We start from the raw sequence: 26,985 nt of genomic DNA on the forward strand, positions 1-26,985 counted from the left end.
GCCAAAAGCCTCCTGCCGGCTGGAAGAAGGCACAGGGCTGACCTCTGCAAGGAGAGTGGGGAGTGGCCTCACTTTTCCTCTGCATCTGTCTTTCCTGTTGAATTTTATATTTTCTTTAAATTTAAAAACCTTAACAAAAATGTGTAGCACCTAAGACCAGAGTTTATGTTTTTCTTACACACAAATGATTCCCATTCAAAATTTTTTACACTAAAAAGACCAGCTACAGGACTCAACTATTTGATCTTGAGTAGTTGTTTACTCCCACATTATCTGTAAGACCTCAAACCAAGCGCCACCCTGCACTCAGGACAGCAGCTCCTAATCATCACAGAGAGACACATAATGTAAGTGCTCAACCATCCACGAATGACTGATGGCGAAATCTCTAAGCATCCTCTCTCGTCCAGTCCATCTCATTTAGTATCACAGCTTCCTGAGTCTGGTCAGAGTATCATATATCAAACCTCCTGAAAAGCTGAGAACCCAGACCCGGAATCGCAGCACCGAGAGCCCGCTGAAAACAGGTGAAAAACCAACCTACTAGGCTTCTTAGCTCTAAAGCGAGGGTGGTAAGAACCAGCCTCAAGCAGGCCAGCTGTCTGCGTGCAGAAGGCAAGAAAGGAAAGAGCTCACCCTGTCACCACGGACCTGAGGAACCTGGTCGCTCTGTCCACCACCTCCAGCCACACAGAGGACACGGTGCTCTCGTCGAAGAGCGAGGCCTCGGGAAGTGCTCCTCGGGCGTCCAGGGACTCCTGCAACAGCTCACTGCAGAGGTCCGCATCCTCACCCGGGCACACACGCGTCAGAGGAGCCCGCCCACTCCCCTCACTCTCCCGCTGGGCTTCCCACCCCTCAGCGAGAGACAACGCCACTGTCACCTTTCCAACCCCTCACTCAACAGGCCAAAATCTAGCGCAGCTGTTCCAGTCAATTCTGTATTTCACGGCTGTCACATGAGCAATACACTAACTTCTTGTTCTTCTAGAATTAAGTCTGTACTCAGGTGTTCCATGGTAGTGGTTGACGTGGGGTTGGGGTGCATGCACTCTCTCTTTTTTTCTTTAAAGTACAGACATGAAAAGCCAAACAGCCTCTGCAGCCTCTCATCTCACAAGCAAGGAAACTGAGGCGCAGAGGGCACATGGGATCAGCTGAAGGGCACATGGTGGCTGAACCGAGCTCGAAACCCAGTCTGTTGATGCATTAGGGAAGCAGAACAACGCGCCACACCAGGGACCATACCTGATCGCCAGGCCCTGCACAGGAAGGCGAAGGCGAAAGACAGGGCCGCTCGAGATCCCACTCTGGCGAGCTCCTCCACACCTTTGCTCACAGGCTGGGAACTGCAGACGACACACACGGAACATACAACCAGTCAGCAGCGGAGGGTGCAGATACTACATAAAATCAATACTATGAGAGGGTGTGTACCAAAATCTGACCAATAGTTTTCTTCAAGTGACAGGATCACAAGTGGATTTTTAGTTTCGTTGTTTAACAACTTTGATCAAATGTCTTTTGTAAACGAAAAGTTTTCTCTTTAAGAATCAAAGAAATCTGGCCGGGCGCGGTGGCTCACGCTTGTAATCCCAGCACTTTGGGAGGCCGAGGTGGGCAGATCACGAGGTCAGGAGATCGAGACCACGGTGAAACCCCGTCTCTACTAAAAATATTTAAAAAAATTAGCCGGGCGTGGTGGCGGGCGCCTGTAGTCCCAGCTACTCAGAGAGACTGAGGCAGGAGAATGGCGTGAACCCGGGAGGCGGAGCTTGCAGTGAGCCGAGACCGTGCCCCACTGCACTCCAGCCTGGGTGACAGAGCAAGACTCCGTCTCAAAAAAAAAAAAAAAAAAAAAGAATCAAAGAAATGTATAAGGAATTTTAAATGTCTTGGGAAAATGCTCATGAAATGACCTCCCAAAGTGAGATTCTAGTGGGAGGAAGCAGACGATAAACAGATAAATACATAAACGGAGGGAGAATAAACCCCACATGGGAGACCAGGCCGGAGAGGAGCTGGAAGAAGAGCAGCATAGCAGCACAGGGTAGCCTGGCTCGCCCCAGCTCCAGCGTCCTCCACTCGGGGTCTGCTCCTGGCCGTGGGTGAAGCCCTGCGTGCTTGACCCACCCTGTGGGGAGTTGCCCTCTTCTGAGGGTGGTGCTCATCACCCTCCTATGTGTTTTTAAGCTTTTCACTACTTGTGTATGTTAATTTCACAAGTCACAGTTTCATTCCGCATGTAGTAAAAGGCTATGCAAATGGTACACCACAAAAACCATCCTGTACAAGAGAGAAAAGGCTAGAATACAAAAATGCATAATCTCAACTCAATCATGCATAGAAAGTATTGTATTTTATACTTTATACTGTGTCATATTTCTAATACATATATATTATAGTATTGCTACTATAGACTATATACTCCAAATTTACTAAAATTTGCTTTCATGATCAGGGGATACGCTATAAAAACAGGTGATATGGAGCTCAAGACCAGCCTGGCCAACATGACGAAACCCTGTCTCCACTAAAAATACAAAAAGGAGCCAGGTTTGATGGTGGCATGCCTGTAATCCCAGCTACTCGGAGGCTGAGGCAGGCAAATCGCTTGAACCTAGGAGGTGGAGGCTGCAGTAAGCCAAGATCGCACCACTGCACTCCAGCCTGGGAAGCAGAGCAAGACTCCATCTCAAGAAAAAACAAAAAAAACAAAAAAAACACAAAACAAACAGGGATATTATGGAAGGATCTCCCCAAGATACAATGTATAATAAAAATGGCAAAGAAGAACACGGCTGGCTGGCCGGGGCAACGGTACACACTTATCCACAAGTGCCTGAATAATGCACCGAGAGCTCAGAGAGGAAACACAAGAACCTCTGAGAAGGGCACTGGGTACCTGGAAGACGGAAATCTTTGCTCCCGAATCCTAAATGAGAAATATGAACATGACAAGACACAGACATGTAACAGGACACACAGTCCTTAAAGAGAAAGCACATGGGCTGAGTGTGGTCAGAGGAGGTGGGTGAGTCACTTTAGGTCAAGAGTTTGAGACCAGCTTGGCCGGCATGGCAAAACCCAGTCTCTACTAAATATACAAAAATTAGCCAGGCGTGGTGCTGCATGCCTGTAGTCCCAGCTACTTGGGAGGCTGTGGCAGAATTACTCGAACCTAGGAGGTGGAGGTTGCAGTGAGCCAAGATCACGCCACTGCACCCCAGCCTGGCCTGGGTGACAAAGCGAGACTCTGTCTCAAAAAAAAAAAAAAAAAAAAAAAAAAAAAAATCACTACTCAGCAATAATGATACATGCAACAACCTCCTTGGGAAAATGTCAAGGGGATTATGCTAAGTGAAAAAAGTCAGTCTTGCCTGAGGCCAGGAGTTCAAGACAAGCCTGGGAAACATAACAAGACCCCATTCTCTACAAATACAAAATTAGCTGGGTGTGGTGTCATGCATCTGAGGTCCCAGCTACTCAGGAAGCTGAAATGAGAGGACTGCTTGAGCCCAGAAGTTTGAGGCTGCAGTGAGCTATGATTATATCACTGCACTCCAGCCTGGGCATCAGGGTGAGACCCTGTCTCCAAAAATTACAGTAATAACAATAATAAAAAATTAAAAAGCCAATGTCAAAAAATCACATAATAGACACAAAGAACAGATAAGTGGTTGCCAGCAGGTAGGGTGGGGAGAGAAGACGTGAATGTGGGTATAAAGGGCCCTTGTCCATGTACCCTGATTGCAGTGGAGGTCTCAGAAAATCCACACATGAAAAAACTGCAAAGAAATACACATGCAGTTGAGAGCATGTAAAACTGGGAAAACCTGAATAAGATAGGCAGGCTATCAAAGTAAATCCCCTAGTTCTGATGACTGTGTCATAGTTTGCAACTAGCTACCATTGAGGGCAATGGGGCGAACAATAAAAGAATCTCTATACTATTTCTTACAACTGTATGTGAATCCACAATTATCTCAAAAAAAGGCTTTTTTTAAATTTTAGGAATTCTTCCAATTAATGAAAACTATATTCCAATTAATCCATCAACCCTATGTCATCACAAAGGAAACAGCGCAGAGAAAAATCAGCTGGGCTCTCGGCCATTTCTGCAGCTAAGGAAATTCAGTTTGATTCGACAAACACACAACAGTGCTTGGACAATCTTAGCATCTGCCGCGCACCTGTACCTAACACTCTGATTCATGACCATCACAGACAGTCAGGAAGGAAGGAAAGAACCATGGCACTCCTGTTACCAAATGGGTAGGAATCTCATCTGTCTCTTGGTTTAATTTACTCTAAAACTATTTTCAAAAACACAACATGTACAGTTGTCCTTTGGTATCTGCAGGGGATTGGTACCAGGCCTGCCCCACCCCGGCTCCATACCAAAACCCTAGGATGCTCAAGACCCTGATATAAAATGGTGTAGTATTTGCATATAAGCTGTGCACATCCTCCCGTATAATTTAAATCATCTCAGCCAGGCACAGCAGCTCACACCTATAATCCCAGCGCTTTCAGAGGTCAAGACGGGAGGGTCGCTTGAGCCCAGGGGTTCAAGACCAGCCTGGGCAACATGGCAAAACCCCATCTATACAAATTAAAAAAAAAAAATTGGCCAGATATGGCGGCTCATGCTTGTAATACCAGCACTTTGGGAGGCCAAGGCAGGCAGATCACTCGAGGCCAGGAGTTAGAGGCCAGCCTGAGCAACACAGTGAGACCCCGGCTCTACAAAAAATACAAAAATTAGCCAGGTATTGTGGCACACGCCTGCAGTCCCAGCTACTTGGGAGGCTGAGGTGGGAGAATCACTTGAGCCCAGGAGGTCAAGGCTGCAAGGAGCCATGATAGCCCCACTGCCCTGGGCAACAGTGACACCCCCATGTCAAAACAAACCAACAAACAAAATCATCTCTAGATTTAACACCTAATACAAGGTAAATGCTCTGTAATTGGTTGTTAAATTGTATTGTTATTTGTATTTTTTAATTGTTGTGTTTTTTATTGCTTTTCTTCCAATATTTTTGATCCACAGTTGGTTGAATCTGTGGATGTGAAACCCACAGATACAGAGAGCCAACTGTAATGTGATTTCAACTATATTTAAACATAAGGAAACAAAAAAGGAAAACAAACACAAAAATTAAAACGTAAGAAAACAAGGAAACAGGCTACAAGTATTGCTCCTGTCTCTGGGGAGCAAGATGATCAGGGCTTTGCTCTTGTTTCTTTCTGCCTCCTGTACCTTCTATGTGCTCTCCAGGGAGTCAAAGGCACTATCACAGTCAAATAAAGCCAACACTCCTAACTACACAAAATATAGTTTCATCTGGCAATCTTGTAGTTTAACCTTCTGAGGACAAAAGTCTGACAGACAGCTTCATTTTGGAAAAGTACAATTTTACATGCGCTTTAAACATTCTAGTGGCTGTTAGCAAATAAGAGGAAATCTGTAATATATCATCAGGCATCAACAAATTAAAACTCATATGCACAAAAGCATCCCCACTTTTTTTTTTTCTTTTTGAGACAGGGTTTCATTCCTGTTGCCCAGGCTGGAGTCCAATGGCACAATCTCTGCTCACGGCAACCTCCACCTCCCCAGTTCAAGCGATTCTCCTACCTCACCCTCCCGAGTAGCTGAGATTACAGGCATGCGCCACCACGTCCTGGCTAATTTTTTTATTTTTAGTAGAGACGGGGTTTCTCCATATTGGTCAGATCTCGAACTCCCGACCTCAGGTGATCTACCTGCCTCGGCCTCCCAAAGTGCTGGGATTAGAAGCGTGAGCCATCGCACCTGGCCCAAAAGCATCTCTTGTAATAAAAGAATAAGAAAATCACATTAGGAAGGAAAAACATGAAGCATCTAAACTAGCTGGGCACTAAACATTACAATCTATCTCCTTACCCAGCAGCAAAACAAAATAAAACGTGCACAATATTCAGAACTCATTTTCAAATTTATACTTGAGCTGATCTACAGCTTTGGCTGGCTTCCACAGTTACTGACAGAAAAAGGTCTTTAAAATAATGACACAGAGCCAGGCGCAGTGTCTCACGCCTGTAATCCCAGTACTCTGAGCGGTTAAAGCAGGAAGATTGCTTGAGGCCAGGAGCAAGACCCCATCTCCATGCACACACACACACACATACAAATTATTTTTTATTTAGCCAGGCATGGTTTCATGTGCCTATAGTCCCAGCTACTCAGGTGGCTGAGGCAGGAGGATCACTAGAGACCCGCAGTTCAAGGTTAGAATGAGCTATGATTACACCACTGCACCCCAGCCTGGGTGACAGTGCAAGACGTTGCCTCTCAAAAAAAAAAGAAAAACAAAAAAATTTAATTGAATAAAATAAATAATGACAGATTACATAGTATGGTCTGTTACTACATGAGCAAATTGGCAAATCCATTCTCCAGATTACATAAAACATACAAAAAGGGAAAGCAAGAATAAATTTCAGAAGGTGAAGACAGACACTATATTGAAAATCTTAATTAAACTTTCTGAAACAAAACAGTCTGAATTTTATATTTAACTGGCATTAGGATTCTTTTTTTTTTTTTGAGATGGAGTCTCACTCTGTCGCCCAGGCTGGAGTGCAGTAACACGGATCTCAGCTCACTGCAAGCTCCACCTCCCGGGTTCATGCCATTCTCCTGCCTCAGCCTCCCAAGTAGCTGGGACTACAGGCACCCGCCACCACGCCTGGCTAATTTTTTTGTATTTTTAGTAGAGACAGGGTTTCACCGTGTTAGCCAGGATGGTCTCAATCTCCTGACCTGGTGATCCGCCCGCCTCGGACTCCCAAAGTGCTGGGATTACAGGCGTGAGCCACCACGCCCGGCCCATTAGGATTCTTTCTTCGCTTTATATTACCTTTTTTTGTCCACAGGAGGCAGAGAAATGCTGCTGCTTTTCCACTTAACTTTGACATTCTCCTGAAAAACAGTTCAAGGCAATGAAACAGTGCTCCAAGATTACCAGCCTCTGCTTGAGTCGCAGGGCTGAGAGGGTGGTGGTGGCTGACTGGATGGCCAGGGCCTACTGCTCTTTAACCAGCACAGAAAGATACTCCTTCAGTTCATTCACATCTAGAAAACAAGACATGAAAACATCTCACCTGTGGACAATGTGGCCACAGTTTGTTGTAATGTTAGGAAAATGGATGATGACAACAGGTAGTACTCAAATGCATGATATGTGGCAACAATGGTTTTAACCACTTTACACATATGAATTCAGGCAACCCTCACACCCAGCACTGTCAAGCAGTGTTGTCCATCCATTTTATGGATGAAGAAACTGAGGCACCAAGTGGTTAAGCAACTTCTCCGAGGCCACACAGAGGAGTACGGCACATGACAGAGACTCTGAGCCACCATGGCATACTGCCTCTTTGAAAACATCATACAAAAGTTGGCCAGGCACGGTGGCTCACGCCTCGTCTGTAATCACAACACTTTGGGAGGCCAAGGCGGGTGGATCACTTCAGGTCAGGAGTTCGAGATCAGCCTGGCCAACATGGCAAAACCCCTTCTCTGCTAAAAAAAAAAATACAAAAATTAGCTGGGTGTGGTGGTGTGCGACTAGAATTCTAGCTACTCGGGACACTGAGGCACGAGAATTGCTTGAACCCAGGAGGCGGAAGGTTGCAGCGAGCTGAGATTGTGTTGCTGCACTCTAGCCTGGGTGACGGAATGAGACTCTGTCTCCCTCCTAGAAAAAAAAAGTTACTAACAGAAATTTGAAGTCAATATCAGTCAATATTTATCCGCAGCACATCTCCTAAACAGAGAAAAACACTAGCCATTATTTTTATGTTGCAAAACCAAATTCAAAGTAAAAACAATGTCTTGATAAAATTACCCAGCATGAATGACTCATGAAACACATTTATGGACATATTTTAGAGGAAGATAAAGTAAGCAGTTAGAATACACATTCTAACTAGTGATATTTCATTATATTATTCTCTCTACTTCTATGTATCTTTGAAAATTTCCATACTAAGAAGTGTTTTGTAAGTAGCTAGAAGGCAATCACATGAGTGAAAATAATTCAAAGGATTCTGGTCTTCCAATTAAGCATGCATCTACCTCAGAGTACAGATCGTTATAGGGGAATTGTAAGTTACCTCCCACGAATCCCCTATAACAGCACAGCTCCCAGTGGCAGGGTGAGAGCTGGGCTCTTCTGGGCCTGCCTCTCTGCTGCTTACTAGCTTGGAGGCCAGCAGCCCTGGATCCTGACAGGTAATAGCAACACCCCTACCGACTGCCTCCCCTTGGGCAGAAGACATCAGTTTTCCGGCTACCCATGACCTGGATATGCTCTCCACTGGATGGGAGGGACCTTAGAAGGCAGGAGAGGGACACATCTCAGCACTCCCTGGAAAGGCACAGGGTGATGCACACTGTGCCCAGCACCAGCAGTAGGATGTGAGACCTGGAGCTTTGCAGCTGAGAGCTAATAGTTATTTAAAAGGACATGAAGAATACTGAATTGCACACTGGGCTCAAGATGGAGAAGCAAAAGACTGACAGGTAAAGCAGTGCCCCTGCCCTTCTCAGGGCATCCCCACTGAGCCACCCTTCAGGCAAGGAGGCTGGCCCAGCACTTCAAGGGCTAAGCCCTTCCTTAAGAGTCACTGCATTTTCTGCTTTTAAATAATACATCTCCCTTCTGCTTGGCTGCGGAACCCAGAAACAACCCCAAAGCTCCAAGAGGGCAGCTCTGCCCTTGAGCACCCATGAGCCCTTCTCCCTGACACCCTCCTGCTTATTCCATCGCAATCCTGACTGCCCAGTCCATCATTCATGTACACTCTGAAACAGTGGGTGAGAAAATACACAAACCATGGACACCACTGGGGAGTCAGAACTCCTACCCCTGCCTCACAGTAACCAAGGGCCTCTAGGCAAAGTGGGAAGCCTGGACTTCATCTCAAGCTGCCAGTGATGAGGTGAAGCACGCCCTATCCCTGCCAGGGCAGGGTCACAGAAAGATTTAACCACTTACACAGAAGATTTAAGTAAGACCTAGAGTCGCCTAACAACATGTTCTATTGAGAAAGTCACTCATGATACCAAGAACCAGGAAGATCTAAAACCAAATTTTAAAAAACAATTATAGAAATACCACGATGAAAGATGTGGGAATAATGTGGCCAATAATTAAAAGCAGTCATGATAAAAAGGCTTCAACAAGCAATTACAAACACATGTGAAATAAATGAAAAAATAGAAAGCCTAAGAAAAGGAAGACAAAAAAAAAGAAACCAAATAGAAAGTTTAGAACTGAAAAATATAATAACCAAAATTAAAAGCTCAGTGAATGGACACAGCAGTAGAATGGAGGAAAAAGGGCAAAGAATCAGTGATGTAAAAGATAGAAGTCACCCAATGTGAATAACACAGAAGAAATCATGCCCCTAAGGCAGGGCATGATGGCTCATAGCTGTAATCCCAGCACTTAGGGAGGCCGAGGCAGGCGAATCACAAGGTCAGGAGTTTGAGACCAGCCTGGTCAACATGGTGAAACCCCATCTCTAACAAAAATACAAAAATTAGCTGGCCATGGTGGCAGGCACCTGTAATCCCAACTACTCAAGAGGCTGAGACGGGAGAATCTTTTGAACTCAGGAGGCGGCAGTTACAGTGAGCTGAGATGGTGCCACTGCACTCCAGCCTGGAAAACAGGGAGAGATTCTGTCTCAAAAAAAAAAAAAAAAAAAAAAGAAGAAAAGAAAAGAAAGAAGTACATGCCCCTGTGGGGGAAAAAAAAAACAACAAAAAAACAAAACAGTCTCAGGGACCTATGGGACTATAACAACTCCGGTCACTGAACTCACAAAGGGACAGGAGAAAGAAGGTGGGGTTGACCGGGAGGCGGAGCTTGCAGTGAGCCGAGATTGCACCACTGCACTCTGTCTCGGAAGAAAAAAAAAAAAAAAAAAAAAAAAAAAAAAGAAGTTGGGGTTGAAACTGTACTCTAAGAAGTGATGGCTTAAAGGTTCCCAAATTTGGCAAGGGACATAAACCTATAGATCTAAGGTAAGCAAACCCTAAACAGGATGGACCCAAAGAAATCCAAACTAAGACATATCATAACCAAACTCCAAAAAACAAAAGACAAAGAAAACATTTCAAAGGCCACTAAAGAAAAACAGTACCTTAACTATCGTGGATTAGCAAGTCAAACGACAGCAAATTTCTCATCAGAAACCATGGAGGCCGGCTGAAAGTACAAAATATTTTTCAAATGATGACAAGAACCATTAACTCAGAATTCTTATACCCAGCAAAAATGTCCTTTGGGAATGAAAAGGAAAGCAAAACATTCTCAGAGGAAGTAAAACAGAATTTGTCACCAGAAGACCCGCACCAAAAGAAAGGCTAATGGAAGTTCTCTAAGCAGAATGGCAACCATAAAAGAAGAAAACCCTGGAACTTCTGGAAGGAGGAGATGACAAGCACACCAATGCATAAATACAATAGACTTTTCCCTCACCTCTTGACTTTGCTAAATTATGTCTGAAGGTTCAACCAAAAATTATAACATTGTCATAAGTGGTTATAAATGTAAGCAAATGAAATATTTAAGGCAAGTATATTATGAACAGGAGAACATAAAGGAACGTCAGGGGAGGTAGTTTCTATATCCCTGAAGCTGGTAAATGACAACGCTAGGTACAATCTAATAACTGTTCATACATACACAGGCTGAGTGTCCCTTACAAAACGCTCGGGAGCACAAGTGCTCCACATTTCAGATTTTTATCAGATTTAGGAATATTTGCATATGAATAATGAGATATTTGGGGGATAGGATCCAAGTCGAAATACATTCATGTTTTATATATACCCTATACACAGAGCCTGAAGGTAATTTTATATAGTATTCTTAATAATTTTGTGCATGAAACAAAATTCATGCTAAGTACTTATGAATGGAATTTTCTACTTGGGGGCATCATGCTGGGGTGCCCAAAAAGTTTTGAATTTTGGGGCACTTCTGATTTTGGATTTTGGGTTTAGAGATGCTCAATTTGTATGTAATATATTACCTAGAAAAGCCACCAAAAAAGCTATACAAAAAGATACACTCTAAAACACTACAGATAAATCAAAATAAAATGCTAAAAATGGTCAAGTAAACCACAGAGAGCCAGGAAGAACCAAACCGAAAAAATGAAAAACAGAAGAAATAGAAAATACAAAATAAAATGGCAGTGTTAAGCCTCAATTTAACAATAATGACATTAAATGTAAAGTCTAAATACATTAAAAGACACTGGGAGAGTAGGCTAGAGAACATGATCCAACTACAGGTTGTCCATAAGAAAGTGACTTCAAATAGGCAAACTGAAAATAGAAGCATAGAAAAAGAAAGATCATGCAAACATTACTGAAAGGACAGCAGAAGTTGGCTACATTAATATCAAATAAAGTAAACTTCAGAGCAAAGATAATTTCCAAGAGGGCTGGGCACAGTGTCTCACACCTATAATCCTAGCACTTTGGAAGGCCAAGGTGGGTGGATCACCTGAGCTCAAGAGTTTGAGACCAGCCTGGCCAACATGGCAAAACCCCATCTCTACTAAAAATACAAAAATTAGCTGGGCATGATGGCGGGCCCCTATAATCCCAGCTACTCAGGAGGCTGAGGCAGGAGAATCACTTGAACCTGGTGGGTTTGGAGGTTGATGAGCTGAAATCGCGCCACTTCAGTCCTGCCTGGGCAAAAGCAGCGAAACTCCGTCTCAAGGAAAAAAAAAAAAAAAAGATAATTACTAGGAACAGACGGCAACATTACAAAATGAGAACTTGGTCAATACACCATTAAGATGCAGCAATTTGAAACAAAAAACAATGAACAGAACTGAAAGGATAAAAAGACATCTATACTTTTATAGTTGGAGACCTCAAAATCTCTCTCTACAGTGAATAAAATTAGGAGACAGAAAGGCTGCCAGGATATAGAACTCAATATCACCATCAATTGACTAGACCCAATCAAGATTTATAGAACACTCCAGCCAATAAAAGCAGAATACATAATCTGTTCAAGTATCCACAAAACAAATACTGTTAGAACATATTCTGAGGCATAAAACAAACCTAACCAATTTTTTGAAATTAAAATCACAAAGCATATGTTCCCTCAAACAATGAAAACAAATTAGAAGTCAACAAGAGAACAATTACAGGAAAATTGCCTAACTCTCAGAAACTAAACTTTAAAACATCTAAATAACCCATGGATCAAAGAGGAAGTCTCAAGGGAAATTTTAAAATATATTCTGAACTGACAGAAAATGCAAGTAAAGTACATCAAAATGTATGGGTAAGAGCTACAGTGGGTGATGAGAGAGAAATTTGATGAGAGAGAAATTTACAGCACTAAATGAATGGCACGTTAGAAACCTGGAAACAAATCAATAATATAAGTGCCCACCTCGACAACCTAAAAGAAAAAAAAATAGCACAATAAAGTAAGCAGAAAGGAAGAAATAATTAAGGTAAGAGTAGAAACAAAGTGAAAACAGAGAAACAATAAACAGTAAAGCAAAAAGCTGCGTCTTTGAAAACATAAATAAAACTGACAGCCCTCTCTCAGCAATACCGACCAAAAAAAAAAAGAACAGACATAAATTACCAACATTAGTGACGTCACAGACTCTTAAGATATCAAAAAAGATAATTAGGAATTACTAGGAACAACTCTACACACATAAATTTGACAACTTGGGCAAAATGGACTTATTCCTCAAATAATACAAATTACTACAACCCACCAAATATAAAATAGATCATTTGAATAGCCCTACCACTATCAAGAAAACTGAGTTCATAATTCTAAGAATCCCCCCCCCAAAAAAAGAAATTACCAGACCCAAATGAATTCACTGGATAATTCCACCAAACATTAAAAAAGAATTAACACAGACTCAAAACAATCTCTTCTGGAAACTAGAAGAGGAAAAACCTCCCAATTCATTTTAAGAAGCTAATACTAGCATGATATCGAACCTAAAGACAGTACAAACTACAGGACAATATACTTTATATACACAGACACAAAAATATTCAGTGAATTATTAGCAAGTAGAATTAAACAATATATAAAAAGAATTACACATCATCGCCAAGTAGTTTCACTGCAGGAATGCAAAGCTGGTTCAACAGTCAAAAATCAATGTAACCCACTCTATTAATAGGCTAAAGAACAAAAATTGCATGATTACAAATCAATTGATTTAGAAAAAGCAAATGACAGGTTGGGCACAGTGGCTTATGTCTGTAATCCCAGCACTCTGGGAGGCCAAGGCGGGCGAATCACGAGGTCAGGAGATCGAGACCTTCCTGGCTAATATGGTCAAACCCCGTCTCTACTGAAAATGCAAAAAATTAGCTGGGCGTGGTGGCAGGTGCCTGTAATCCCAGCTACAGGAGGCTGAGGCAAGAGAATGGCGTGAACCTGGGAGGCGGAGCTTGCAGTGAGCCAAGATCGCGCCACTGCACTCCAGCCTGGGAGACAGAACGAGACTCCGTCTCAAAAAAAAAAAAAGAAAAGCAAATGACAAAACTCAATACTCATGCATAAAAATTATCAAAAAACAGTAACAAATGGGAACTTCATCACTTTGATAAGCAGCATTTACAAAACCTTAAGCTAAAACCTATGCTAACAACAATGTCAGAAAGGGTCCTCCTAGACCTACTTCACCCAGCAGAGAGAATTATTAAGAATGATTTAGATAGTCACTAAGAGTTTACTCTTCTAAGAGATTACAACACCAAATGGCCAGCAAGCCCTTTTCGTTAGACAAAAAGAAAAGCTGTGATCTGTTAACACTCCCAGAAGGCTCACTATGAAATGTACACTTCTGAACTCCTGCTGAGGGCCTACATGCTGCAATGTTGAGAAGCAAGTGTCCAGAGGTCTCCTTGGAAACACTGCAAAAAAAATGTAACGGACTGATGAATAGAGGGACGAAAAGGTGGAGAGAGCGGTGATAAAGCACGTGGGATGATGCCAGCGGCACAGTCTTAGGTGGTGAATATGTGGGTGCGCACTGTAAAATTCTTTCAACTTTTCAGTATAATTTTTTCATAATAAAATGTTGGAAAAAAAAAACCTGTGAAAAAGGAAGCTTTAGTCAAACGTATCTAAGCAAAAGAAAAAACAATTTCTAAATTCCTATGGCTCAAATTAATGTGTTTTTCTTTTTAGGTTGAGATGCAAGAGCAAAAAAGGAAAAAAGCAATGAAAGGAATAGGAGCTATTCTAAAAGCTACAAATTCCACCTGCAGTTTGACTAAAGATGACGTGGCTGAAGAATATGCTTTGAATCCAAGCCCCTTCAAGGCTGCCAGGTAGAGAGTGGGTTCTGCGAAAGCTCCATACCTGTGAACAAGCAGAGCTTCCAAGTAAACCCTCTTCATTAAAGCTGCCCTGAGTCAACAAGCCGGGCTTTAGTCTGAGCAAGAAAAGTATATTTCGGGTCTAGTTACCCACCCATAACTGTACGTACTTTGATACCCAGGTGAGGGGAAAGGAGAAAGGCAAAACAACAGATTTTAAAAATCACAACAAATGTTTATCAAACAGTATGTGCCAGGCACTGACTTAGGAGCTTCAAGTGCATTATTTCATGTCATTTGCACAGCAACTCTCTGATAAGTATTCACTTATTTTATATATATTATATAATTTTAATTATTTACATTATATTATACTTATACCTTTTTTTTTTGAGACAGAGTCTTGCTCTGTCACCCAGGCCGGAGTGCAGTGGTGCAATCTCAGCTCACTACAAGCTCTGCCTCCCGGGTTCACGCCATTCTCCTGCCTCAGCCTCCCAAGTAGCTGGGACTACAGGCACCCACCACCACGCCCAGCTAATTTTTTTGTATTTTTAGTACAGACAGGGTTTCACCGTGTTAGCCAGGATGGTCTCAATCTCCTGACCTCGTGATCCACCTGCCTCGGCCTCCCAAAGTGCTGGGATTACAAGCGTGAGCCACCGCACCCGGCCACTTATTCCTATTTTATACATGAGAGGCCCAAGGTGAGACAAAGTGATTTGTGTAGAGTCGCAGATAAAGCCAAAATTGACAACCAGACAGACTGAAAAACTTCTCTGCCAGTAGATCTAGAAATGATAAATGGAGATCTTCAAACTGAAGGAAAATGACACCAGAGGGCAACTGGGATATAAACAAAACCTTAAGGGCCCAAAATGATAAACATGTAGGTTAACATAAATACTTATTTTTTGGCCGGTCGTGGTGGCTTTTGGGAGGCCGAGGCAGGTGGACCACCTGAGGTCAGGAGTTCGAAACCAGCCCGACCAACATGACGAAACCCTGTCTCTACTCAAAAATACAAAATTAGCCAGGCCGTGGTGTTCACTTGGACATATGACACAGCAACATAACCAACCAAGAACAGGTCAGAAGCAGGAAGCTGTGGTCAGAGCACTGCCCCGCGGCTCAGGCAGTGTAATACCATTTGCAAGTGGAGAGTGACAAGTTAAAGATGTAACTGAAAATGCCAGAGATGACAGATTTAAACCCAAGTGGTCTAAAGATTCCAAATAAAAAACAGAGGTTGTGGGGGTGAATAAAGAAGCAAGACCTAATTATATGATACCTAAAGGAAATCCACTTTACATATACACAAAGGTTGAAAGTGAAAAAAGCTAAACCAGGCAAACACACCACGCAAACACCAAATCAGAAGAAAAGAGGGTAGTCAGACCAAGGTTACTTCACAACAAAGAATATCACTGGAGATAAAGGGGGTCAAATTTACGAAAATGACATAAAAATCCTAAAAGTGCATGCACCTGGCTGGGCATGGTGGCTCACGCCTGTAATCCCAGCACTCTGGGAGGCCGAGGTGTGCAGATCACGAGGTCAGGAGATTGAGACCATCCTGGCTAACATGGTGAAACCCCGTCTCTACTAAAAATACAAAAAGATTAGCCGGGCGTGGTGGTGGGCACCTGTAGTCCCAGCTACTCAGGAGGCTGAGGCAGGAGAATGCCGTGAACCCAGGAGGCCGAGGTTGCAGTGAGCTGAGATTGCACCACTGCACTCCAGCCTGGGGGACAGAGCAACACTCCGTCTCCAAAAAAAAAAAAAAAAACTGCATGCACCTTATAACATAGTTTTCAAATACACGAAGCAAAAACTGCAGAGCTGAAAGAAAATAATCCATAATTAGCATGAGAGATTTCAATTCTCCTCAGAAGAAAGAGGAACTAAGCAGTGAAATTGCTCTTCATGCCTCCCCAGCACAATGGAGATACTCCAGGGAAATAAAGGCCAGTCGCTGGGGCTCATCTCCCCAGAACACTGAGACGCTGAGACTGGCTTCTCTGTAAATAAATGACTAGTATTTGCTAGGAAAAGAGTCCTTATCTATGAAATGTTTTTAGCAAGATGTGGTTAGTTGAGGATTGTGTTTGGTAAACGTACCTAAAATCCATGGACTTATGGGACATGGCTCCCTGGAAAAGGTTTCCTAAGGTGTATAAACCATCTGACTACAAAACGGGAACACTGCACATCCTTAATGCTCCTTGTTCAGCGAGAGGAGGACACACCTCAGTGAGAGGACGACACGCCTCAGTGAGAGGGCGACACGCCTCAGTGAGGGGACGACACGCCTCAGTGAGGGGACGACACGCCTCAGTGAGGGGACGACACGCCTCAGTGAGGGGAAGACACGCCTCAGTGAGGGGAAGACACGCCTCAGTGAGGGGAAGACACGCCTCAGTGAGGGGGACACGCCTCAGTGAGGGGAAGACACGCCTCAGTGAGGGGAAGACACGCCTCAGTGAGAGGTCTCATCTCTTAGGCGGGGTCAAAGAGGACGGACTTGGGGGAGTCACACAGATTGTCCCACATCTCTCCCCACTTTGCCTGAGCACACAAGTGAGGATATTACTTGTATCTTTAAAGTTACTAAGTAATCAGGTACTGGTAAGATCTCTGAGATTCATGTCAAACTAATGTGGTAATCCAACCTTGTGTGTTAGTTCAACTCCTCTCCTAACAGTGAATAGAACAAGTGGGCAGAAAATTATTTCAAGTCAAGGATACCTGAACACTATCAACTGGATCACATTAAGCTTTACAGAGCAGCAAAATACACATTTTTTTTTTTTTGAAACGTAGTCTTGCTTTGTCACCCAGACTAAAATGCAGTGACACAATCGAGATTACAGGCGCCCACCACCAGACCCAGTTAATTTTTGTATTTTTCGTAGAGACAGCGTTTCACCATGTTGGCCAGGCTGGTCTCAAACTCCTGACCTCAAGTAATCCACCCACCTCGGCCTCCCAAAAGTGCTGGGATTACAGGCATGAGTCACCGTACCCGGCCACATTCTTATTACGTGTGCATGAAACATTCCACAGAATAGATCATATTCTGGGGCTTAAGACAAGCCTCAACATTGAAATCACAGAATATTTTCTCTGACTACAACTCATTTAGAAACTGTTATTTGAAAATCCCCAAACATTTAGAAATGAAATAACACATTTCCAAATAATAAGTGGGTAAAAGAAGAAATTAAAAGGGAAATTAGAAAATATTTTCAACTGAATGAAGATGAAAATGAATAAACATTTCCAAATTTGTGAAATGTGGCTAAACAATGCTTAGAGATAAATTTATGTTATAGTTTTGAACACTTGTTAGAAAAGACAAAAAATCTAAAGTCGATGATCTAAGCCTTTATCTTAAAAAACTAGAAGAGGGCCGGTGCGGTGGCTCACACCTGTAATCCCAGCACTTTGGGAGGCCAAGGCGGGCAGATCACGAGGTCGCGAGATAGAGACCACCCTGGCTAACATGGTGAAACCCCGCCTCTACTAAAAATACAAAAAATTAACCGGGCATGGTGACAGGTGCCTGTAGTCCCAGCAACTCGGGAGGCTGAGGAAGGAGAATGGCGTGAATCCGGGAGGCGGAGCTTGCAGTGAGCTGAGATCACGCCACCGCACTCCAGCCTGGGAGACACAGCGAGACTCTGCCTCAAAAAAAAAACTAGAACAGCCAGAAGAGCAAATGGAACCCAAAGGAAGCAGAAAAGAGGAAATAATAGAGTAAACAGAAATCAATGAAAAACAAAACAAAATCAATAAAACCAACAACTGGCTCTTTGAAAAAACTCAATTAAACTGATAACTTCTAGTAAGACTGATCAAAATGGAAAGAGAGAAAATACAAGGCACATTTCAGCAAATTTCTAGATAACAGGTAGTATATGCTGGTACTTACTACACACAAGATAATTGCATAGGCACTTTGCCTGGCCTATTGTACTGATCCCATAATAGCCTACAAGGTAGGTCCTATTATTAACCCCACATAAGGATTTTTTTTTTAAGAGACAGGGTCTCACCCTGTCACCCAGGCTGGGTGTAGCGGCACAATCATAGTTCACTGCAGCTGCAAACTGTTGGCCTCAAGCAATTCTCTCACCTCAGCATCCCAAAGTGCTGGGATTACACGCATGAGCTACCACGCCTGGCATCACAAATTATTTTTATATATGTACATTTACACATGTATGTCCATTCAAGGAAAAGAAAGTCTGAATATCCACACTGAAGGGATAATAGTGGCTAACTCTTAGAGGAAAACTGAAATTGGGGTGGGCAGTCAGGTGAAATCTTTATAATCTATACATTTTTATAAGAATCCATGTATATTTTTAATTGGAAGAAAAATGTATCACACATTTAAAAAATTTAATTACACAGAATAAAGTAAGCAAAGAAATAAATATATGGGTTTTACTGGGTTGGAGAAAGGGAAGAGATTATGAAACTCCATCCATGATAAAGAACTCCTATAACCCAAAACAAAAAACTCAATTAAAAAAATAGGCAAAAGGGCCGGACGCAGTGGCTCATGCCTGTAATACCAGCACTTTGGGAGGCCATGGTGGGTGGATCACCTGAGGTCAGGAGTTCAAGATCAGCCTGGCCAACATAGTGAAACCTCGTCTCTACTAAAAATACAAAAAATTAGCCAGGCATGGTGGCAGGTACCTGTAATCCCAGCTACTCAGGAGGCTGAGGCAGGAGAATCGCTTGAACCCAGGAGGTGGAGGTTGCAATGAGCCAAGATTGCGCCACTGCACTCCAGCCTGGGCAACAAGAGCCAAACTCCGTCTCCAAAAAGAAAAAAAAAAAAAAAAAAAAAAAATGTGCAAAGGATTTGAATAGACATTTCTCCAGTGAATGTATACAAATGGTCAATAACCATGTAAAAAGATGCTCAGCATGACTAATCATCAGGGAAACGCAAATCACAATAACGAGATGCTGTACCTACTCACACAAAAAAGGATGGCTATCATCAGAAAAGAAAAGAAAAAGAAAAAGTGTTGGTGAGGGTGTGGAGAAACTGGAAGCTTGGTATACTGCTGCAAGAATGTAAAACAGTGTAGCCACTGTGGAAAACAGTTTACTGGTTCCTCAAAAAGTTACATCTACTGCCAGGTGCAGTGGTTCACACCTGTAATCTCAGTAACTCAGGAGTCTGAGGCAGGAAGATCGCTTGAAGCCAGGAGTATAAGACTAGCCTGGGCAACCAGTGAGATTCTGTCTCTAATTAGTCAAGCGTGGTGTCGTTCACCTGTAGTCCTAGCTACTTGGGAGGCTGAGGCAAAAAGATCACTTCAGCTCAGGAGTCCAAGGCTGCAGTGAGCTATGATTACATCACTGTATTCCAGCCTGGGTGACAGAGTGAGACCCAATCTCAAAAATAACAATAAATAATAAGTTAAACATAAAACTACCATTTTTATGTTTACTACTATTGGCCAGGCGCAGTAATCCCAGCACTTTGGGAGGCCGAGGCAGGTGGATCACGAGGTCAGGAGATCAAGACCATCCTGGCTAACGTGGTGAAACCCCGTCTCTGCTAAAAATACAAAAAAATTAGCCAGGCGTGGTGGCGGGTGCCTGTAATCCCAGCTACTTGGGAGGCTGAGGCAGGAGAATGGCATGTACCCGGGAAGCAGAGCTTGCAGTGAGCCGAGATCGCGCCACTACCCTCCAGCCTGGGAGACGGAACGAGACTCGGTCTCAAAAAATCAAACAAACAAAAACAAAAACAAAAAAATCTATTGACCAATTCCACTCCTAGGTATAGACACAAAGAATTAAAAGCAGAGACTCAAGACACTTATAAACCAATGTTCATAGCAGCATTACTCATACAACAGTCAAGAGATGAAAGCAATCTGAGTGCCCACTGATGACGGGATAAAATGTGGCTTACATATATAATGGACTAGTATTGAGCCTTTAAAAGGAAGAAAATTTTGACACATGCAGATAAACCCCAAAGACCTAAGAAGTTCAATAACCCAGTCACAAAAGGACAAATACTGTATGATTCCCCTTATAGGAGACACCTTGAGTAGTCAAATTCTGAGACCAAAGTAGAATGGTGGTTGCTTGGGGGCAGCAAGGAGTTAGTGTTTCATGGATAGAGAGTTTCAGTCAGAGAAAATGCAAAAGTTCTAGAGATGGATGGTGGTGATGGCTGGGCAACAATGTGAATATACTTAATGCCAATGAATTGTACACATAAAAATGGTTAAAATGGTTAAGTTTTATGGTATGTATATTTTACCACAATATTTAAATTTTTAAAGTTACATTTTAAAAAATTGTTAACAGGCCAGGTGCGGTGGCTCACGCCTGTAATCCCGGCACTTTGGGAGGCCGAGGCAGGCAGATCACAAGGTCAGGAGATCGAGACCATCCTGGCTAACACAGTGAAACCCCGTCTCTACTACTAAAACTACAAAAAATTACCTGGGCATGGTGGCAGGTGCCTGTAGTCTCAGCTACTCAGGAGGCTGAGGCTGAGGCAGGAGAATGGTGTGGACCCAGGAGGCAAAGCTTGCAGTGAGCCGAGATTCCGCCACTGCACTCCAGCCTGGGCAACACAGCGAGACTTCATCTCAAAAAAAAAAAAAAATTGTTACCAAAAAAATACTAATAATCCATCCAAGTTATTTAAAAAAGGAGTGTCAGATCAAGCTTTCCAAAGTGCCAAAACTCAGAAGATTACCTGGTTGCTTGCCCCATACCCAGCTGTCCAGAATTGACTTGGCGCTATATACAGGTGCAGGAGTTTCTTCTTCATCTTTTTTCTCTCTGTCAGACATCCAGATCTTCTTTCTTTGTTCCACTTTGTTCGACACTATCATCTGCAGAATTAAAAAATTTTTAAAATCTGTAACCGCTTTTCAGAATACCATACCATTAGTCAGTCTCTGCAAATGTCCCTCCCCGAAAAGTTACAACACACATCATTAACTGAATGTTTGACAACTTAAAAATAAAACACATCAATCATATCTGTAACAGATCCAGTAAAATTTTCATAAAGAAACCAAAACATCGGCCGGGTGCGGTGGCTCACACCTGTAATCCCAGCACTTTGGGAGGCCGAGGTGGGTGGATCATGAGGTCAGGAGATCGAGACCATCCTGGCTAACACGGTGAAACCCCATCTCTACTAAAAATACAAAAAATTGGCCGGGCACGACGGCGGGCGCCTGTAGTCCCAGCTACTCGGGAGGCTGAGGCAGGAGAATGGCGTGAATCTGGGAGGCAGAGCTTGCAGTGAGCTGAGATGGCGCCAATGCACTCCAGCCTGGGTGACAGAGTGAGATGCCATCTCAAAAAAAAAAAAAAAAAAAAAAAAAAAAAGAGAAGAAAAGAAACCAATATATCAAATTATTTAAAGCATGCCTTCCAAGATGATATTCCATCAACTTCCTAATGGGATTTTTAAGCCATTCTACTGAAATCAGTTTCTTAAGAGTGAAAATTACGTAGTATAGATGGCTTCTTTCTATAAGAAACATTAGTTAACATTTAATTATAGTGTACAGGTAGTCTTACAAATAGAAATTATTTCGAAGCAATGAGATTGTTAAATAATTTGATAACATTGGTGATGAAAACAAAATGATACCTAAAAGGTACAGAAATATTTTGGTGGCAAAATTTTGCATATTGAAATATAGAGACCCCTCTGTTATCTGCAATAAACATGAACAAAAAGTGACACAGAAAATCAGTTCAAGTAATAATTAGCAAAATATTTACCAATTTTTTTCATTTGCATAAATAGGGTAGAATCATGAAATTTCAAAGATACAATATTAGTATTAATACTCATAACTATATATAGTTATATGTAGCTATATACACATATATAACTTTAAATTTAGTCAGACTTTTTATGATAACAAATAAACTGTGTGCTATTTAAACTGTATTTTCCAAAGAATAAACAAAAGTGTAATGAAGAAATAGTGGTGCATTTCAAGTTCTTTTTTTTTTTTTTGAGATGGAGTCTCGCTCTGTCGCCCAGGCTGGAGTGCAGTGGGGCAATCTCGGCTCACTGCAAGCTCTGCCTCCTGGGTTCACGCCATTCTCCTGCCTCAGCCTCTCCGAATAGCTGGGACTACAGGCGCCCGCCACCACGCCCGGCTAATTTTTTGTATTTTTAGTAGAAACGGGGTTTCACCGTGGTCTCAATCTCCTGACCTCGTGATCCGCCCGCCTCAGCCTCCCAAAGTGCTGAGATTACAAGCGTGAGCCACCGCGCCCGGCTCAAGTTCTTAACACAGATAACACCTTCGTAAACTTTTTAGATCACAATATTTTTAAGTCATTAAGACCATCTAAAACTATGCCTTAACTTGCTTCGGAAAACAGTTCAGCACATGACCCAACTTTCAGACTACTAGGTCTTTATCCTAGGGAAATGGAAGCTACATTCACACAAAATCTGTACAGAAATGCTCACAGCAGGATTACAATTGTGAAAGAAAAATGGAAACAACCACAAGGTCCTACAATAGCAGAATGGATAAACACCATGTGGTACATCCAAATGATGAAATACTACTATTCAGCAATAAAAAGAACTATTAATACACAGAACAACTGATAAATCTCAAACATATAACTGGGAGTAAATGAAGATGGTTTCAAAATGTTACTTAAAATATGGTTCTACTTACATGACATTCTCAAAAAGAATACCCTACACTGATGGAGAACAGATCAGTGGTTGCCAGGGTACGAGGCCAGGGAACATGTGATAAAAAGGAGCACCTTAAGGGAGCTTTTAAGGTGATGAAACTTCTCCATCCTGCTTATGGCAGAGGTTACATGAATCTATAGAGGTCAAAATTTACTCAACTAGATACCACAATAAAATAAATTTTATATGTTTTTTAATAAAAAAAAAAAAAGTCAGCTGGGTGCAGTGGCTCACACCTGTGATCCCAGCACTTTGGGAGCCGAGGTGGGCGGATGACAAGGTCAGGAGTTCAAGACCAGCCTGGCCAACATGGTGAAACCTCATCTCTACTAAAAATACAAAAATTAGCCAGGTGTGGTGGCATGTGCCTGTAATACCAGCTACTTGGGAGGGTGAGGCAGGAGAATCGCTTGAACCTAGAAGGCGGAGGTTGCAGTGAACCGAGATCATGCCACTGCACTCCAGCCTGGGCGACAGGGCGAGACTGCGTCTCAAAAAAAAACAAACAAAAAAAGTTAATGGTTCTCATTAATATTAAAGTTCCAATGAAATTCAACAAACATGTATTTAACATTCAGTGTATTCAAAGCACTTTTATAATAAAGTAAAAAGGTAACTTCTAAAAAACTTTAGAAAAACCTATCACACACATATAACTAATCGATGCAAATCAGGCTTTGGAAAGGGTCATGAGATGATATCTAGGTCCAGGGGCTGGGCACGGTGGCTCATGCCTGTAATCTCAGCACTTTGGGAGGCGGAGGCGGGCAGATCACTTGAGGTCAGGAGTTCAAGAACAGCCTGGCCAACATGGTGAAACCCTGTCTCTACAAAAATACAAAAATTAGCCGGGCGTGATGGCCGGCACCTGTAATCCCAGCTACTCAGGAGGCTGAGGCAAGAGAATCATTTGAATCCAGAAGGCGGAGGCTGCAGTGAACTGAAATGGCGCCACTGCATTCTAGCCTGGGCAACAAAGTGAGACTCTGTCTCAAAAAAAAAAAAAAGGAATTTAAGATGTATAAATCTATCTATACATATTTTCTAATAATAAAAAACACACATCATGCCACACTAAAAATAAAGACATTTACTGAATGCCAAAAAACCTCCCTAAAAATCCCAATCACTTGGGATCTACATAAAGAACAATTATGCTCTGCTTTCTAACTATGATTTTTAAAAGAACAAATGACAAAAAAATTCATCAAATGTGGGCCATGCGCGGTGGTTCAAGCCTGTAATCCCAACACTTTGGGAGGCCGAGGCGGGCGGATCATGAGGTCAGGAGTTCAAGACCAGCCTGACCAAATGGTGAAAGTCCGTCCCTACTAAAAGCATAAAAATAAGCTGGGCGAGGTGGAGGGCGCCAGTAATCCCAGCTACTCAGGAGGCTGAAGCACAGAACTGCTTGAACCCAAGAGGCGGAGGGTGCAGTGAGCCAGGATCATGCCACTGCACTCCAGCCTGAGCGACAGAGCAAGACTCCCTCTCGAGAGGAAAAAACAACAACAAAAAAATTCATCAAATGTAATGAATAAAACACATACTTTGGATTTTTCCATGTACTTAGCTTTTCTAAGAGCATCTTTTGGAACTATCCTGTCATGGAAAGCACTGTCATATGGACACTGTTAGCCTCAGCATGTGGAGGTCCAGAAAGGGAAAATTTCAAGTCAGATAGAATTCTATATATACCATTTATTTGGAGCCTTCAGCCCTCAAGATCCTAACGTCATGACCTCAGTTTCAACACAACTGTCCTTAGTCCTTGTATTGGTTACAAATACAAACCAAACAGCTCAACTGAACTAACTCTTGTCTCTCCAGAAACACAAACACAAGACCTCATAAAATGAGTGAGTTTCCAGCGGCCATAATTACTGCAACTTCTCCAATTTTCCCCTCCACAGATTAACTAAACAGCTCAAAAACTATCAGTAACAAACAACAGTCACCATGACATGGTTAGGAGTGTGGCAGATTCCTTAACCAGCAATAATAAATAGGAAAAAAAAATTTGCCTATTCATAGATCTCAAGTTTCGTGCACGAAACTAATTAAAACGCAGCCGTGCACGATCTACAAAAACAGCCATAAAGACTGTTATATTTTAAGTTACAGGAAATAAACCTGCTCCTCTAATATAGCAAGATACAACTGACTTCCCCTTACATGCCCTAAACAAAAAGGCTTACACGAGAAATTTAATGGAAGTAGAAACACATCAAGAGAGACATGTCAAATCCCACCTGTATATCTGTTTTCAACCACCTGGAGTCAAGTCGAGCCTGGGCAGCCAAACAGAAAGATTCAGAGGGCATCTTTTCTCCAGCTTCTTCCCAGTTCTCAGGCCTGAAAGTAAACATACATGTTGAAGACCTAACGCTTTTTAACAATTTACAAAGACACTCCCGAAAAGTTTAATGCAGAAAAAAAAGACAGAGAGAGAGAGAGAGAGAGAGAGAACAGAAAGAGGGGAGAGAAGAACTGGGGGAAGGGAGTGAGGGGGAGATAGAGGAAGAGGGAAGAGATGGAGGGAGAGGGAGGTTAGGGGAACGGAAAGCCTCCTTCCAAGGCAGGCAGGGTGTGCCGGGTTTCTGCACCACGCTGGCGAGACCCTGAGAATGGACGCTCCTAGGAGGCCAAGTCACAATGTCATCTGCCCTCCAATCCAAAAAGTACACACACACGACAGGAAGCTCACCGTTTTAACGGACAAATGACAGCAGCATAAATCTGCCGCTTTACCCCACAGCAGGGCGCGTGCGTGAAACAAATTACTCAAAAAGATCGCCAGTAGAAAAACCCACAGCCACCACCACTTAGAGATGGAGAGAGGCCCGAGGCTGCGCCGCCGGCGGTCAGCGCAGGCCCAGGTGCGGCCGCCGCGCCCAAGCCCGCCAGCCCCGCGCCCGCACCGCCCCCGCCGCCTGCCGCCCCGGTGTCCCAGGCCAGTACCTGACGCGCAGGGCCGGGCCGCCTCCCCCTGCCGGCTTGCGGACACAGCCTCCAAGCAGCCGCTGGCTCAGCTCGCGGCCGGAGGGGCGGGCGGACGCGGGACTACCGGCCCCCGCGTACGGCCAATCGCAACAGAGGCTGCTCCGCGGGCGCAGCCAATGGGGAAGAGGAGCCCTTCGCCGCTCCTCCCGACTCTCCCGCTTCCCGCAATCCCGTTTATCTTCCTACTTGGAGCTCACCGGCTGCGGCTAGGGCCAACCGCGGGCGCCAGAAAGTGGGATTTCCGTCGCACGCACGCACGCGCGCCCGCACTCCCACGGGAGACTGTCTGGCCCGGAGCGCTCTTAGTCTTGCGGCAGGTGGTTGCGCTCACACCAACTGGAGCTGTCCAGGGATCGAGTGGCGAGACCAGCTCCCCTGGGGATGAGAATGGCTCTTTGTGTGGTCGGCTGGGGACTGAAGAGCTTTCTCCTGTGTGTTCAACTGAATGCAGCAAGAGTCTTGGGCAGATTACATGGAACAGCTGTGGAAGCACTGTGCAGGGAATCCAAGAAGGAAACACCTCCAGCGACCACAAAACAAAACTGAAGAAATATAAAACAATATAGGCCGGGCACGGTGGCTCACGTCTGTAATTTTCAGAGCTTTGGGAGGCCGAAGCGGGAGGATCCCTCAAAGCCAGGAGTTGGAGGATCCCATGTTGCCCGACTGGGCAACATAGCAAGACCCCATCTCTTAAAAAAATGAACAATTAGCCAGGTGTGGTGGCGCACACCTGTGATCCCAGCTGCTTGGGAGGCTGAGGCGTGAGAATCGCCTCAGCCTGAGAGATCAATGCTACAGTGAGCTGAGATCGTGCCACTGCACGCCCAGCCCAGGCGACAGAGTG

General features: G+C 43.4%; 1 protein-coding gene across 1 annotated transcript in view; it reads right to left on the reverse strand.

Moving 5' to 3' along the window:
* Window positions 1–6,817: 6,817 nt before the first annotated feature.
* LOC115835564 overlaps window positions 6,818–26,985 on the reverse strand; it is a 29,951-nt gene continuing 9,783 nt past the window's right edge. Inside the window, exons 2-6 of the mRNA XM_030815117.1 lie at window positions 26,336–26,513; window positions 26,097–26,234; window positions 25,388–25,490; window positions 21,144–21,282; window positions 6,818–7,120 (exon numbers count right to left, since the gene is read on the reverse strand). Of these exons, the coding sequence (XP_030670977.1) occupies window positions 7,071–7,120; window positions 21,144–21,282; window positions 25,388–25,490; window positions 26,097–26,234; window positions 26,336–26,513 (608 nt within the window). The 3' untranslated portion in view covers window positions 6,818–7,070. The remainder of the gene's footprint in view (window positions 7,121–21,143; window positions 21,283–25,387; window positions 25,491–26,096; window positions 26,235–26,335; window positions 26,514–26,985) is intronic.

Source organism: Nomascus leucogenys, chromosome 6 (assembly GCF_006542625.1).
Source record: "Nomascus leucogenys isolate Asia chromosome 6, Asia_NLE_v1, whole genome shotgun sequence".
In the NCBI taxonomy this organism is placed as follows: Eukaryota; Metazoa; Chordata; class Mammalia; order Primates; family Hylobatidae; genus Nomascus; species Nomascus leucogenys.